At 42.0% G+C, this 14,499-nt stretch overlaps 1 protein-coding gene across 1 annotated transcript; it reads left to right on the plus strand.

Annotated features, from left to right (window-relative positions):
* The first annotated feature begins 8,422 nt into the window (after nucleotides 1-8,422).
* Nucleotides 8,423-10,782, plus strand: gabarapa (GABA(A) receptor-associated protein a). The gene is made up of 4 exons (XM_071337551.1): nucleotides 8,423-8,676; nucleotides 9,096-9,174; nucleotides 9,256-9,374; nucleotides 9,597-10,782. Exons 1-4 carry the CDS (start codon nucleotides 8,587-8,589, stop codon nucleotides 9,675-9,677), a joined length of 369 nt encoding a protein of 122 aa, XP_071193652.1. The 5' UTR covers nucleotides 8,423-8,586; the 3' UTR covers nucleotides 9,678-10,782.
* The last annotated feature ends 3,717 nt before the right edge of the window (nucleotides 10,783-14,499 follow it).

Here is a 14,499-nt window from a genome sequence, read left to right on the forward strand (position 1 = left end):
GTCAATTTTTAAAGACATTTAGACAATTTATTCGTTACTAAATTTAGCTAACATAGTTAATCCAGAGATTCTTACTTTCTCCTCGGTTCGGCAGTCTCGTTCAGATCACTTTTTGCAAGATGTCGCCGACAGGTAGGGGAGCTCTGCTTCTAGCTCTTTAGCAACTTTGTAGTATTTTGTTTTTGTGTGTCATTTCTTACTTTATTAGCCCAGGACATTTTTTGTGTTACTACATACAGCCGTAAATGACTTTTTGATATCAGAGCGGCGGTAACTCACCAGCATTATGACTGGGAATACAACTTTTGAATTGGATCCTTTGTTCGTACCCCCCAGGGCAATTGAATTAATTCCAGAGGCTGATTCAAAACACTTCCGGCAGAGAAGCGGTATTCGGAGTGGACTTCTTGTCTGACTCAGGAGGCGCGCACACCATCCACCGCTTCCGAGTATATTACTCGCTAATGTTCAGTCTCTGGATAATCAAGTAGACGAGCTCAGGGCGAGAATCTCCTTCCAGAGAAACATCAGGGATTGTAACATACTCTTTCACGGAAACATGGTTTCTCGGGATATACTGTCTTTGTCCATACAGCCATCTGGGTTATCAGTATATTGCGCAGACAGGAATAAAGTACTCTCCGTGAAGAAGAAAGGCGGGGGTATGTTTCATGATTACCCACTCATGGTGTGATTGTGATAACATACTCAACATACTCAAGTCCTTTTGTTCACCCAACCTAGAATACCTCACAATCAAATGCCGACCGTATTGTCTGCCAAGAGAATTCGCTTCGGTTATAGTCACAGCCGTGTATATTCTCCCTCAAGCCGATACCACGATGGCCCTCAGAACTTCACTGGACTTTTATGCAAACTGGAAACCACATCCTGGGGCCGCATTTATTGTATCTGGGGATTTTAACAAAGAAAAATTGAGGAAAACGCTACCGAAGTTCTACCAACACATTGACTGTAGCACTTGCTCTGAGAACAAATTATAACACTGCTACTCAGCTTTTTGAAATGCCTACAAGGCCCTCCCCGGCCCTCCCTTAGGCAAATCTGATCACGACTCCATTTTGCTCCTCCCTTCCTATAGGCTGAAACTCAAACAGGAAGTACCCGTGCTAAGGTCTATTCAAAGCTGGTTTGACCAATCGGAATCCACGCTTCAAGATTGTTTTGTTCACACGGACTGGGATATGTTCCAGGTAGCCTCTGAGAATAACATCGAATACATGAATACGGTGACTGAGTTTATCAGGAAGTGTAAGGGATGTTGTACCCATTGTGACTTAAAACCTACCCTGACCAGAAACCGTGGATAGATGTCAGCATTCGTGCGAACCACTCCATTTAACTGTGGCAAGGTGACTGGGAATATGGCTGATGACAAACAGTGTAGTTCTTCCCTCCGTAAGGCAATCAAACAAGCAAAACGTCAGTACAGACACAAAGTGGAGTCGCAATTCAACGGCTCAGACACGAGACATATGGACTACAAAGGGAAAACCAGCCAAGTTGCAGACACCGTTTTGCTTCTGGACAAGCTAAAGACCTTCGCCCGCTTTGAGGATAATACAGTGCCACCGACGCGGCCCGCTACCTAGAACTGTGGGCTCGCCTTCTCCGTGGCCGACATGAGTAAGACATTTAAGCGTGTTAACCCTTGCAAGGCTGACGGTATCCCTAGCCGCATCCTCAGAGCATGCGCAGACCAGCTGGCAGGAGTGTGTAAGGACATATTCAATCTCTCCCTATCCCAGTCTGCTGTCCTCACTTGCTTCAGGATGTCCACCATTGTACCTGTTCCCAAGACATCTAACTGAACTAATTGACTATCGCCCCGTAGCACTCACTTCTGTCATCATGAAGTGCTTTGAGAGGCTACTTCAGGATCATATCACCTCTACCTTACCTGACACCCTAGACCCACTTCAACTTGCTTACCGCCCCAATAGATCCACAGACGATGCCATCGCACTGCCCTATCCCATCTGGACAAGAGGAATGCTGTTAATTGACTGTAGCTCAGCCTTCAACGCCATAGTACCCTCCAAGATCAAAACTACATTTTGGGGCCCTGGGTCTGAACCCCGCCCTGTGCAACTGGGGCCTGGACATCCTGACGGGCCGCCCCCAGAAAGTGAAGGTAGGAAACAACACCTCCACTTCGCTAATCCTCAACACGGGCCCCACAAGGGTGGGTGCTCAGCCCCCTCCTGTACTCCCTGTTCACCAATGACTGCGTGGCCATGCACGCCTCCAACTCAATCATCAAGTTTGCAGACACTACATTGGTAGGCTTGATGACCAACAATGACAAGACGGCCTACAGGGAGGAGGTGAGGGCCCTCGGAGTGTGGTGTCAGGAAAATAACCTCACATTCAACGTCTACAAAACAAAGGAGATGATCGTGGACTTCAGGGAACAGCAGAGGGAGCACCCCCCTATCCACATCGACAGGACAGTAGTGGAGAAGGTGGAAAGTTTTTTATGATTTTTTATTCCTCAGCGTACACGTCACTGACAAACTGAAATGGTCCACCCACACAGACAGCATGGTGAAGGCGCAATAGCGCCTTGGGTGGAAATTTGGCTTGTCACCAAAAACACTCACAAACTTTTACAGATGCACAATCGAGAGCATCCTGTTGGGCTGTATCACCGTCTGGTATGGCAACTGCACCGCCCACACCCGCAGGTCTCTCCAGAGGGTGTGCGGTCTGCACAACGTATCACCGGGGGCAAACTACCTGCGCTCCAGGACTCCAACAGCACCCGATGGGCACCTACAGCACTCGATGTCACAGGAAGGCCAAAAAGATCATCAAGGACATCAACCACCCGAGCCATGACCTGTTCACCCCGCTATCATCCAGAAGGCGAGGTCAGTAGATATGCATCAAAGCTGCGACCGAAATAAGCTATTTTTCAGTCTACCTCAAGGCCATTAGACTGTTAAATAGCTATCACTTGGCTGCTTCCACCCAGTTACGTAACCCTGCACCATATACATAGACTTGAAATCACTGGCCACTTTAAAAATGGAACACTAGTCACTAATAATGTTTACATATTTTTACTTTACTTATCGCATGTGTATATACTGTATTCTATTCTACCGTATTTTAGTCTATGCCACTCCGACATTGCTCATCCTAAAATGTATATATTCCATTTTACTTTTAGATTGTGAACTGTTAGATATTACTGCACTGTTGGAGCTAGAAACACAAGCATTTCGCAACACCCGCAATAACATTTGCTAAGCATGTATGTGACAAATAAAAATGTATTTGTAATTCTTTGATAGCCACATAAGCAGCTAATTAGCGTTTCATTTTGGGGGAGTAAATACAGTCAAACATATTGATAAGTCACCTTGTCCTAGAGAGATTGACACTTGTATGTCATGCCAGGGTAAGACTACATTGGAAACAGCCCTTATATTAAGTGTTGCTAAAATCCTCTATGGGAAAAAAACTATTGGAACCATTACGTTGTTTGACTGCTAGGTTTGATGGGTATTATGACTCATACTGTGATACTCTTGCCGAGTTCAAAACAACTACTGTAGGAACAAAAAAATGTCAAATCATGACGTCTGTGATCTTCATGTCAGAAATTTGGTGCTCAAAGATGCCGGATTACCGACTTGGAATTCCAAGTTGGACGACCTTTCAAAAGACTTTTCCAGTCGGGCTCGTTCACCGTTGTCTTGAACGCACTAAAGTCGGAGCAGCCTAGGCACCAATCGCCTGTACATTTGCACATAATTCTTTTTAGGGGGTTTTAATTGTTATTTTAATCAGCTCTTATGTTTTTGATAACAACAGGGTTGAAAGTAAGGCGGTCCGATATGGGGACCTGGTAAACTAAATAGTGGGGGTAAGCTGTACCAGTAAAATGTAATTTTCACATCATACCCCCAAAAACTATAGACTATTACACCATTATTTAACATTACTGCATGTAAGCCGCATGAAAAATGTGCGAATTGACCGGAAACAGGGCTGTATATGCTCCCAATTCTGTTGTGGTTTGAGGAGAACATTTTGTCAAGGCGGAGACCGAAGCGCGGGTGGACAACAGTGGATGCATCAATTCAGGCTACATGTGTAGGCCTAATGACAATCGCAGAATTTCATTACAATACACGTATGTGCTTTGTAACTGTCTCTTTCATTCATCAAATTGCAGGTGCACAGTGCACTGTCGGGATTTGGATGCTCTAATTATTTTTTGGAGTGAACCAATGTGCGCTGCTAGCCTCCAGGGAGCTCCTTTTACGTGATTGTTTGACAATCGGATGTCTTTATGCCACGTTGAAAGGCATTGGCGGCTTGTCCATAAGGCTAGCGGAAGCTACGCTTTCCCTAAAGTAAACTGAATGAAATTGCCAAAACTACAGGCCTAGCCTGATTAGACCAACACAAAAACATCCTGTGGCGTTTTGCATTAGCATCAAATAGCCCCCGCGATATGCAACTTTTCAGGGAAAAGTGTCCCAAAACTTAATCGTAGATTTATCGGTGGTGACAGTGTTGTGGGCAGCTGGGAGGAGGTACTCTTGTTCTCCATGGACTTTAGTGTCCCAAGATGCACTAATTACAAAGAGTTTTGGGACACTAAAGTCCATGGAGAACAAGAGTACCTCCTCCCAGTTGCCCACTGCACTGTCACCACCGATAAATCTATGATAATCGAGAATTTCAATAAGCATTTTTCTACGGCTGGCCATGCTTTCCACCTGGCTACCCCTACCCCAGTCAACAGCTCTGCACCCCCTGCAGTAACTTGCCCAAGCCCCCCCCCCCCCCCCCTGCTTCTCCTTCACCCAAATCCAGACAGCTGATGTTCTGAAAGAGCGGCAAAATCTGGATCCCTGCAAATCAGCTGGGCTAGACAATCTGGACCCTCTCTTTCTAAAATTGTCAGCCGAAATTGTTGCAACCCCTATTACTAGCCTGTTCAACCTCTTTCGTATTGTCTGAGATCCCCAAAGATTGGAAAGCTGCCACGGTCATCCCGCTCTTCAAAGGAGGAGACACTCCCAAACTGTTATGGACCAATATCCATCCTGCCCTGCCTTTCTAAAATCTTCAAAAGCCAAGTTAACAAACAAATCACTGACCATTTCAAATCCCACCGTACCTTCTCTATGCACTCTGGTTTCCGAGCTGGTCATGGGTGCACCTCAGCCACGCTCAAGGTCCTAAACGATATAACCGCCATCGATAAGACAGTACTGTGCAGCCGTATTCATCGACCTGGCCAAGGCTTTCGACTCTGTCAATCAGCACATTCTTATCGGCAGACTCAATAGCCTTGGTTTCTCAAATGACTGCCTCACCTGGTTTACCAACTACTTCTCAGAATTCAGTGTGTCAAATCGGAGGGCCTGTTGTCCGGACCTCTGGCCGTCTCCATGGGGGTGCCACGGTTCAATTCTCAGGCCGACTCTTTTCTCTGTATATATCAATGATGTCGCTCTTGCTGCTGGTGATTCTCTGATCCACCTCTACGCAGACGACGCCATTCTGTATACATCTGGCCCTTCTTTGGACACTTAACAAACCTCCAAACAAGCTTCAATGCCATACAACTCTCCTTCAGTGGCCTCCAACTGCTTTTAAATGCTAGTAAAACTAAATGCATGCTCTTCAACCGATTGCTGCCCGCCCGCCCGACTAGCATCACTACCCTGGACGGTTCTGACTTAGAATATGTGGACAACTACAAATACCTAGGTGTCTGGTTAGACTATAAACTCTCCTTCCAGACTCACATTAAAAATCTTCAATCCAAAATTAAATCTAGAATTCGCTTCCTATTTTGCAACAAAGCCTCCTTCACTCATGCTGCCAAACATGCCCTCATAGAACTGGCTATCCTACCGATCCTTGACTTTGGCGATGTCATTTACAAAATAGCTTCCATCACTCAGCAAACTGGATGTAATCGATCAGTGCCATCCGTTTTGTCACAAGTCCCATATACTACCCACCACTGCGACCTGTATGCTCTCATTGGCTGGCCCTCACTACATATTCATCGCCAAACCCACTGGCTCCAGGTCATTTAAGTCTGTCATTTAAGCCTTGCCTCAGCTCACTGGTCACCACAGCAACACACACCCGTAGCACAGGCTCCAGCAGGTATATTTCACTGGTCATCCCCAAAGCCAACACTTCCTTTGGCCGCCTTTCCTTCCAGTTCTCTGCTGCCAATGACTGGAACGAATTGCAAAAATCACTGAAGCTGGAGACTCATATCTCCCTCTCTAACTTTAAGCATCAGCTGTCAGAGCAGCTTACCGATCACTGTACCTGGATCTGTAAAAAGCACACCCAACTACCTCATCCCCATATTGTTATTTATCTTGCTCTTTTTCACCCCAGTATCTCTACTTGCACATCATCTGCACATCTATCACTCCAGTGTTAATGCTAAATTGTAATTATTTCACCTCTATGGCCTATTTATTGCCTACCTACCTCCCTACTCTTCTACATTTGCACACACTGTACATAGATTTTTTTCTATTGTGTTATTGACTACGTTCGTTTATATGTAACTGTTTTTGTCGCATTGTTTTGCTTTATCTTGGCCAGGTCACAGTTGTAAATGAGAACTTGTTCTCAACAGGCATACCTGGTTAAATAAAGGTTTAATAAAATAATCTTACTCCTGTATATACAGAAATTTTACAAAATAATTCAAAATAGGCTACTACACCAGAAAGCATTATTTGGCCACAGAGGATCATTGGCTTCTTACTCACCGATGATATGGCCGATGTTCTCCGCGGGTGCCAATAAAATAGTTGAGCGGACAGTAGCCTAAATTGAGAATTTTGATAAGTAAATGGTAGATTGGAGTCTCTTAATTGCGATCTATTTACAGCAATATCCATTTGTTTCCCAAACAGTTTTTCCGCGATTGTATTTTTAAATATTATGATATGCCTGGCTGGGTTTCTGCTTTTCACTGACAGTCGCAATTTAACAATCATATATTTGGCGTTTGCAGCGCGCACTGCCCAAATTGCGAGCCCTTCCGAATGTAGACCATACGATTTGGTGAGTGTTCACGGTCTTTATCATTGGGTCAGTACCACGTTTGTTTTTGGACAAATTCCTCCTCCAGGTTAGATGGACGTCATTGTATTTGTATATCCCCCTTTTGTAGGTCAATTATATGGATCAGACAACCGTTTGTATTGATCTGTATTGATCTCATCCACCTCTGGCCTGCTCGCCTCCCTACCTCTGAGGAAGTACAGTTCCCGCTCAGCCCAGTCAAAACTGTTCGCTGCTCTGGCACCCCAATGGTGGAACAAACTCCCTCACGACGCCAGGTCAGCGGAGTCAATCACCACCTTCCGGAGACACCTGAAACCCCACCTCTTTAAGGAATACCTAGGATAGGATAAAGTAATCCTTCTAACCCCCCCACCCCCCCCTTAAAAGAGTTAGATGCACTATTGTAAAGTGGTTGTTCCACTGGATATCATAAGGTGAATGCACCAATTTGTAAGTCGCTCTGGATAAGAGCGCCTGCTAAATGACTTAAATGTAAATCTGTTTGTCAGTGTCAGCAGAGTAGGCTACCCTGTAATTTTTGGAGTATTCAAAAATTGCGTGGGCGCACTTGGGTGTCCCGTACCGGTAAGTAATTAAATCTACTGTCACCCCTGGATAACGTTGAGTTTTAATTGCGTGTATCGGTCGTTTTAAACCACGGGTTTGCAGATTGACTCACTTTTTGGCTTGGCTAGCTAGCTTTTGTTTAAATTTTTTTTATCTGGACAGAGTACCATATTTTTTTGTTTAACCTGGCTGACAGTTCCTGATATTTTGACGAATCGCCTGAAGCGTGAGATGAATGGGAGATAGAGGAATACAACAGTGCTGAGGCAGAGGGCTCATAGAGAGGATGACGCTACTATTCTGAATTGTGTGATGAGTTTTTTTTTGTCCCCCAAAGCTGCTGATACAGATTGGAAGAGGAGAAGTCCAGTTGCTGTAAGACTCGGCCTGGTTCCCAGATTTGCCCTCTACAAAATCACCTGCAGACCCATTACCATAGTCTACCATCCTCGGAAAATACAGTTTTAAAATATTTTGCCTTTTGCTGCTTTCATGTGCTAGTCGGAACAAGGAAACTAGGACATTTGCGACTGGCTAACTGGTTGTAGTTATACACGTGCCGCGTTCAACGAATCAGCATGTCGGACATTTCCGAGTTTCCTTGTTCCGAGTAGCATATGATATATTGTTTGTTTTGCGTTTGAAGTGCTTTTAGATTATATGAAAAGCGCTTAATAAATGTAATACATTCTTTTTCCTAGTTCCCAGTTTTTTTTGAACGCGGCATTAATCCCATGTTTAACCAAGGTTTAGATACGTCATTGTTCTATCCCTCGTCATAACGTTCAACGTCACGAAATTAGCATTGACAACAAGGCTATCAGATTTTATAGAATTGCATAATTTTGCTGCCATACAAAGGGCAGGCATAGGCTAGCTTGAACTGTCATCCAAATTTAGAGTTTGGAGGAAAATTAAACCGTGACAATGAAATTCCTGTATAAAGAAGAGCACCCATTTGAGAAGAGAAGATCGGAGGGGGAAAAGATCAGGAAGAAGTACCCAGATAGAGTGCCGGTGAGTTGCTGCTGAGTTGCTGCTAACTAACTAGCCAATGCTTGCGAAATGCTAACCGCTTAGCTTGTCGGCTGTAAACCCACACAATAACAAAGAGAGGAACTTCAGGACATTGACAGTGTTAGTACTAGCTACAACCTTAACATATATGGTTACATCTTTGGAAAAAGTTTTCAAATTAATTGGTCACAGATTGTTTTTGATTGAACGTTTTACACTGCCGTTCTAGCCAGCTAGCTAATGTTACATTCCTAGGTAGCTAACTAACGTTAGCTGTTAGCTATTTTGCTAAATTGACATCTTTTTGACACAATATCAATATATATATATTTTTTAACATGTTGCTTTGAGAATCGGTAATAATTTCATAAATTAATTTTTAGTCATCTGACTGCCTGGGGATTTTATTTAATTTGCAGGTGATAGTGGAGAAAGCCCCTAAAGCCAGAATTGGTGATTTGGACAAGAAGAAATATCTTGTACCCTCTGATCTTACAGGTGAGATACAGGACATGTATCGAATTGTGTTGTCTATTTCCACATTTTGATCTGAATTAACGTATTTTCTTATTTCTTAAGTGGGACAGTTCTACTTCCTGATACGGAAGAGGATTCACCTGCGGGCAGAGGACGCCCTTTTCTTTTTTGTCAACAATGTAATTCCTCCCACCTCAGCCACCATGGGACTACTTTACCAGGTACTGAGCCTATTTATCCAGGCAGGGCTTAATTTTTTTTAATTTATTCCCTCTTATACATTATGCATGGTGCTGTGGTATTTCCTCCTGATTAATCAGGAATTCCTGCCTTTCTGACATCCTACATCTGGTCTATCCTACTTATCCTGAAATGTTCCTTGATTTTCTATGTTGTCTCAAACACATTCCTGATTAACCGAATGTTGAATCTCTGTGTAATAGGAACACCACGAAGAGGACTTCTTTCTTTACATTGCCTACAGTGATGAGAGTGTCTACGGAGACAGCCAAACGAAAGTCTAGCTAACCACCTTTCAGCACATCTGCAGTCTGACTCTGCATCGTCACAAAGATAAATAAAAGCAATTTAGTTGCCATCAGATTAGTCTTTTAATGCACTTTCAAACCCTCTTGCCCCTTTTTAAAGCTAAAATCCTTAATTGAAACAATAACAAAGCGACCATCCCACCTCTGTTTTGGTAAAAAGTAGCGGGATGGACCTGTAGAAATGTAACCACTCAAATTCATAGACCGAGCTATTGATGCAAGGACTGACCATGCATGATATCAAAATTATAGTTTTAACAATATTTTGAGGCTATACAGTTTTTTTTTACGTTTACCAACATTGGAGTAAAACAAGCTTCTATTTTGGGTTCGACAGTTGAACTAAGCTCATGAGGCATTTATAAGTTATATTTTTGAAGAATCAATGTGTATATATAATGTATTTATTATTCCCAAAACTGATGTTACAACTAAGTATTCTAGTATTCATTGACTACCAAATCTACATCTGTGTTCTCCTGTCATAGTTATCCACAGCACAGTTTTATGTCTGTTCGTTTCACCTTCCAAATGGCTTAGGGATAGTTTCCTGGACACAATTCAATCCTTGTCCAGGACTAAAAACACATTTTCCATAGATATTCTCCATTGAACATGTGTTTTAGTCTAGGAATATGCTTAGTCTGTCTGAGAAACAGGCCCTTAATCTACCGATTACTCTGTCGCTAGCAATCTTTTTTAGTTTACTTGAAAGATTAGATTTTAGACCTATACACATTTATGTATGCATTGACATTGCACCCAAACATTTCAGTGGACTGTTTTGGTGATGTATCTTACTGTAGCTGCATAGACCAATGAAGGATATTTCGGTGATATGAAGGATATGTTAGCCTGAAAGCCAGACCTGTTTCTTTCTCTCCCTGTGTGACCACCTCCCTCAGATGACCACTCAAGCCATTAACTTTCTAATGATTGTCCATCTTATGATGTTGTGATTTTTCTAAATTGCATGCATTTTTGTTTAGCTTTAAAGCCCATTGAGATTCTTTATGTAATGAATAGTGCTATAAAAGTTGAATAAATTATTATTATTTATCTGTCCAGGAAACTGGCACTATATGTTTGTTTGCTCAATCTTTGGTCTAGTTGTTCTGTTTTAATAATTTTTACCATGCAGCTGTGAACAGTAAACAATGACGCAAATGAAATGTTCACGTCTAAATAGTTATTGATTGCTTATGATATATCTGTAGTTTTTTTTAAATTATGAGAGAAGACAGTTGTAGCCTATCAAAGGGTAGCAGGCAATGATGTATATAAACCCTGGATTGCTGATGCTATGTATTGGCCATTAAGAGACCAAAAAGCTATTGGCACACCCAGGTAGGAGCATGTATGAATAAAGTTAAGAACGTTTTCCCATCAGTCTAAGTTGAATAAACATTGTGATTTGATGATAGCTGTGAGGGTTATCGAATCAGGATAAAATCTTCTGATCTCTTCAAGCTCAGTAATGATAGAATGTTCATATTTCAAGATTGCCGAAAGGTGAGTCTCTTTGGCAAATGGCAGGAATAGAATGGGCTTGGAAGCTTTAACCCTGGCAATTTGACTGGTAAAGTCATGAGTACACTCGCAATGGCTGCTTGCCTGGTATTCTGATGCAATCATTTCCATGGTATTTTGGAATGTTCTATCAACATGCTCATGCAATGGAATGTATTATTTGTAATGTCAGTTGAGTTAACTCAACAAATCACAGCACAGATTGAAGGGTACATTTACTGCTTATACTCTAGGTTGTCATCTTCAACCTAGCTTTTACTATCTGGCATGGGTGCACTCAAAATGGCTGCCAGTCCACCCCTTATTCCATCATTGACTTGAATGGAGATGCCCATTCAATTCATTCTATGGAATGTAATAGCTGACCAAACACACCAACCAGTCTAGTCTATGCTCCCTTCTCTCAAGATACAGTACTACCTTTATGAACTGCCTATCATCTAGCTGTGGGGGGAGGATTGGAGGGAAAGAAAGAGGTTGAATGGACTGAGGGAGACCGAGGATAGGTTTGAATCTGTTGAAGCTAGCAATAACAAGGGAGAGGGTATGTTTAGGAAGATTGGTGTCAAGTTCAGAGTGAGCCTGATACCAGTTTGAGTTCTCTAGGTGAAATGGAAGGGGTAGACGGTGTTGTGAGGAGCCCGAGCCTTGCATTGAGGGTGGAACCAGGCCTTTTGGCTGCTCTATGGGTGGTTTCAGGTTGGGTGAAAAAGATGGGTGCTGTTGAGTTAAGGTAACCTGAAGTGGACTTGTGATGTTTGTTTTTGTTTCTTCAGATCAGAAGGAGCAGGCGCTGCGTGCAATGCAAATTGGGAACGACCTGTATATTGTGTTGCACTTCTATGGGGGGTGATATGTGCCAAAATTAAGCCTTCTGAAGTTACTGATACCTCCCACCAAGTCACCTAATGTCTTCCTAGCGCCATAAAATACCACCATGAATTAACATGGACTGTCAATGGAGACAAGTGTTTTTATAAATCTTCAAACTGCCGACAAGTTCACGTCGCTTGTAAGTTTTTTATTATGAAAGATCTTAACATGAACGCATCACGTGTTAGTTTAAATGTCTGTAGTTTATTATTAAAGATCTCACATGAATGCCTTATAAACGTCTACATGTATGATGATGATTATATAAAACATATTTTTCATTGCCAGAGTAATTAATCAATTTCATTCGTCGATTTAGCGAAAATAGGCATATTACCTCAATACAACAATTATTAGGCTAGTTGATATTGTAGCCAGCCACCATTACTGTGTAGATGCCTATTTCCCACATCAATACAGACACAAGGCCTATTTGTTGGAGGTAGCCCTTTTCAGAAATAAGAAGTAGCCTAGGTCTCTTGTGGCGCATTCAAAACCACTCGGAACTCGGCAATCTCTGACTTCCGACTTCAGTGCGTTCATGACAACTGGAAATTTGTTTAAAAAAACAAGCTCAGACTGGGATTTTTGTTGTTGTTTTGAACTGTCATCCAACTCGGAATTCCAATTCAGAAACTCGGGCATCTTTCTCTGACCTGAAAATCACTGATGTCATGATTTGACCTAGTTTTTTCTCCAGAGTTCAACATACACAATCACTGTCACCATGCAATCCTTAGGCTATACATTTCTGTGGAGATGTCTTATAGTTAAAAGCAGGGATCAAATTGTGGGACTATGTGAGGATATAGGCCTAACCTTTGTTTTAGGGGCGGCAGGTAGCCTAGTTGTTAGATCGAATCCCTGAGATGACAAGGTAAAATCTGTCGTTGAACAAGGCAGTTAATACGCTGTTCCTAGGCCGTCATTTAAAATAAGAATTTGTTCTTAAAAACTTCTTGTCAATAGGGGGGCGCCATTTAGACTTTGTAAAAATTCGTTCCCAAATTAAACTGCCTCGTACTCAATTCTTGCTCGTACAATATGCATATTATTATTACTATTGGATAGAAAACACTCTCTAGTTTCTAAAACCGTTTGAATTATATCTGTGAGTAAAACAGAACTCAAGTTGCAGCTAACTTCCTGTCAGGAAGTGAGAAATCTGAAATCGATGCTCTGTTCCAGGGTCAGTTTATTAAATTGCATGTAATCTATGAGTCGACATGCACTGCATACGATTTCCCCTAGATGTCAGTAAGCAGTGAGAATTGGAATGGTGTTGCTAGGCAGATCTGAGGCCATATAAAGTCTCTTGGAACCGGGGGTGCACTCTTTTCAACGTTCGTCATGGCGCAAGACAGATCTCAGGATGGCATTCTGAAAAGCTCTCGTTATAGGCCTTAGATATATCCGGCTCTGATTTTATTCGATATAGGTGTTAAAGACATCATAATGTAGTTATTTTAAACAGTTATATCAGTTTATATCAGTATATTGCGATTTTCGGATATTTCTTTGTGCTGCGTTATGAAGAGTTGGACACGTCTGGGCCACATAGCTAATGTTTGCTGCTAATTCCTAAGTTGAAGACGACAATCTACAACCGAGCAACGATGATTCTGGACAAAGGACCACTTGCACAAGATTCTGATGGAAGCTCATCAAAAAGTGAGAACTATTTTGATGTTAATTCGTTGTTCTGTTGAAAAATGTGAAACTATTATTCCGCCATTAATTTCGGTGCGGTCTCGCTTTAGCGCACGCTGTATGTCGTAGTAACAACGTTAATTTTAAAAATCTAACACAGCGGTTGCATTAAGAACTAATGTATCTTTCATTTGCTGTCCAACCTGTATTTTTTAGTCAAGTTTATGATTAGTTATTGATTAGATTAGGTGCCTCTCCCAAGATTTCTCCCGACATTTTGTTGGCAGCTTGGCTACTATTCTCATTGTATAACCACGATTTGTGCCGCTAAATATGCACATTTTCGAACAAACAATATATGTATTGTGTAATATGATGTTTTAGGACTGTCATCTGATGAAGTTTTGAGAAGGTTAGTGAAAAAATTAATATATTTTGCTGGTTTATTCGCTATCGCTAACGTGCATGAATCAATGCTGCTGTGTGGTTGGCTATTGTAGTAAGCTAATATAATGCTAAATTGTGTTTTCGCTGTAAAACACTTAAAGAATCTGAAATATTGGCTGGATTCACAAGATCTTTGTCTTTCATTTGCTGTACGCTGTGTATTTTTCATAAATGTTTTATGATGAGTATTTAGGTAATTCACGTTGCTCTCTGTAGTTATTCTAGTTGCTTTGGTGAGAGTTGTGATGGTGGCTGCAATGTAAAACTATGATTTATACCTGAAATATGCACATTTTTC

The sequence above is a fragment of the Salvelinus alpinus genome, chromosome 13, assembly GCF_045679555.1.
Source record: "Salvelinus alpinus chromosome 13, SLU_Salpinus.1, whole genome shotgun sequence".
Classification (NCBI taxonomy): domain Eukaryota; kingdom Metazoa; phylum Chordata; class Actinopteri; order Salmoniformes; family Salmonidae; genus Salvelinus; species Salvelinus alpinus.

Bases quoted from the DNA above. Each gene is read 5' to 3' on its own strand.
- gabarapa (XM_071337551.1), top strand. From the start codon at position 8,587: ATGAAATTCCTGTATAAAGAAGAGCACCCATTTGAGAAGAGAAGATCG. The intron at 8,677-9,095 runs GTGAGTTGCTGC...TTTAATTTGCAG, and splicing joins AGTACCCAGATAGAGTGCCG to GTGATAGTGGAGAAAGCCCC. The intron at 9,375-9,596 runs GTACTGAGCCTA...TCTGTGTAATAG, and splicing joins CCATGGGACTACTTTACCAG to GAACACCACGAAGAGGACTT.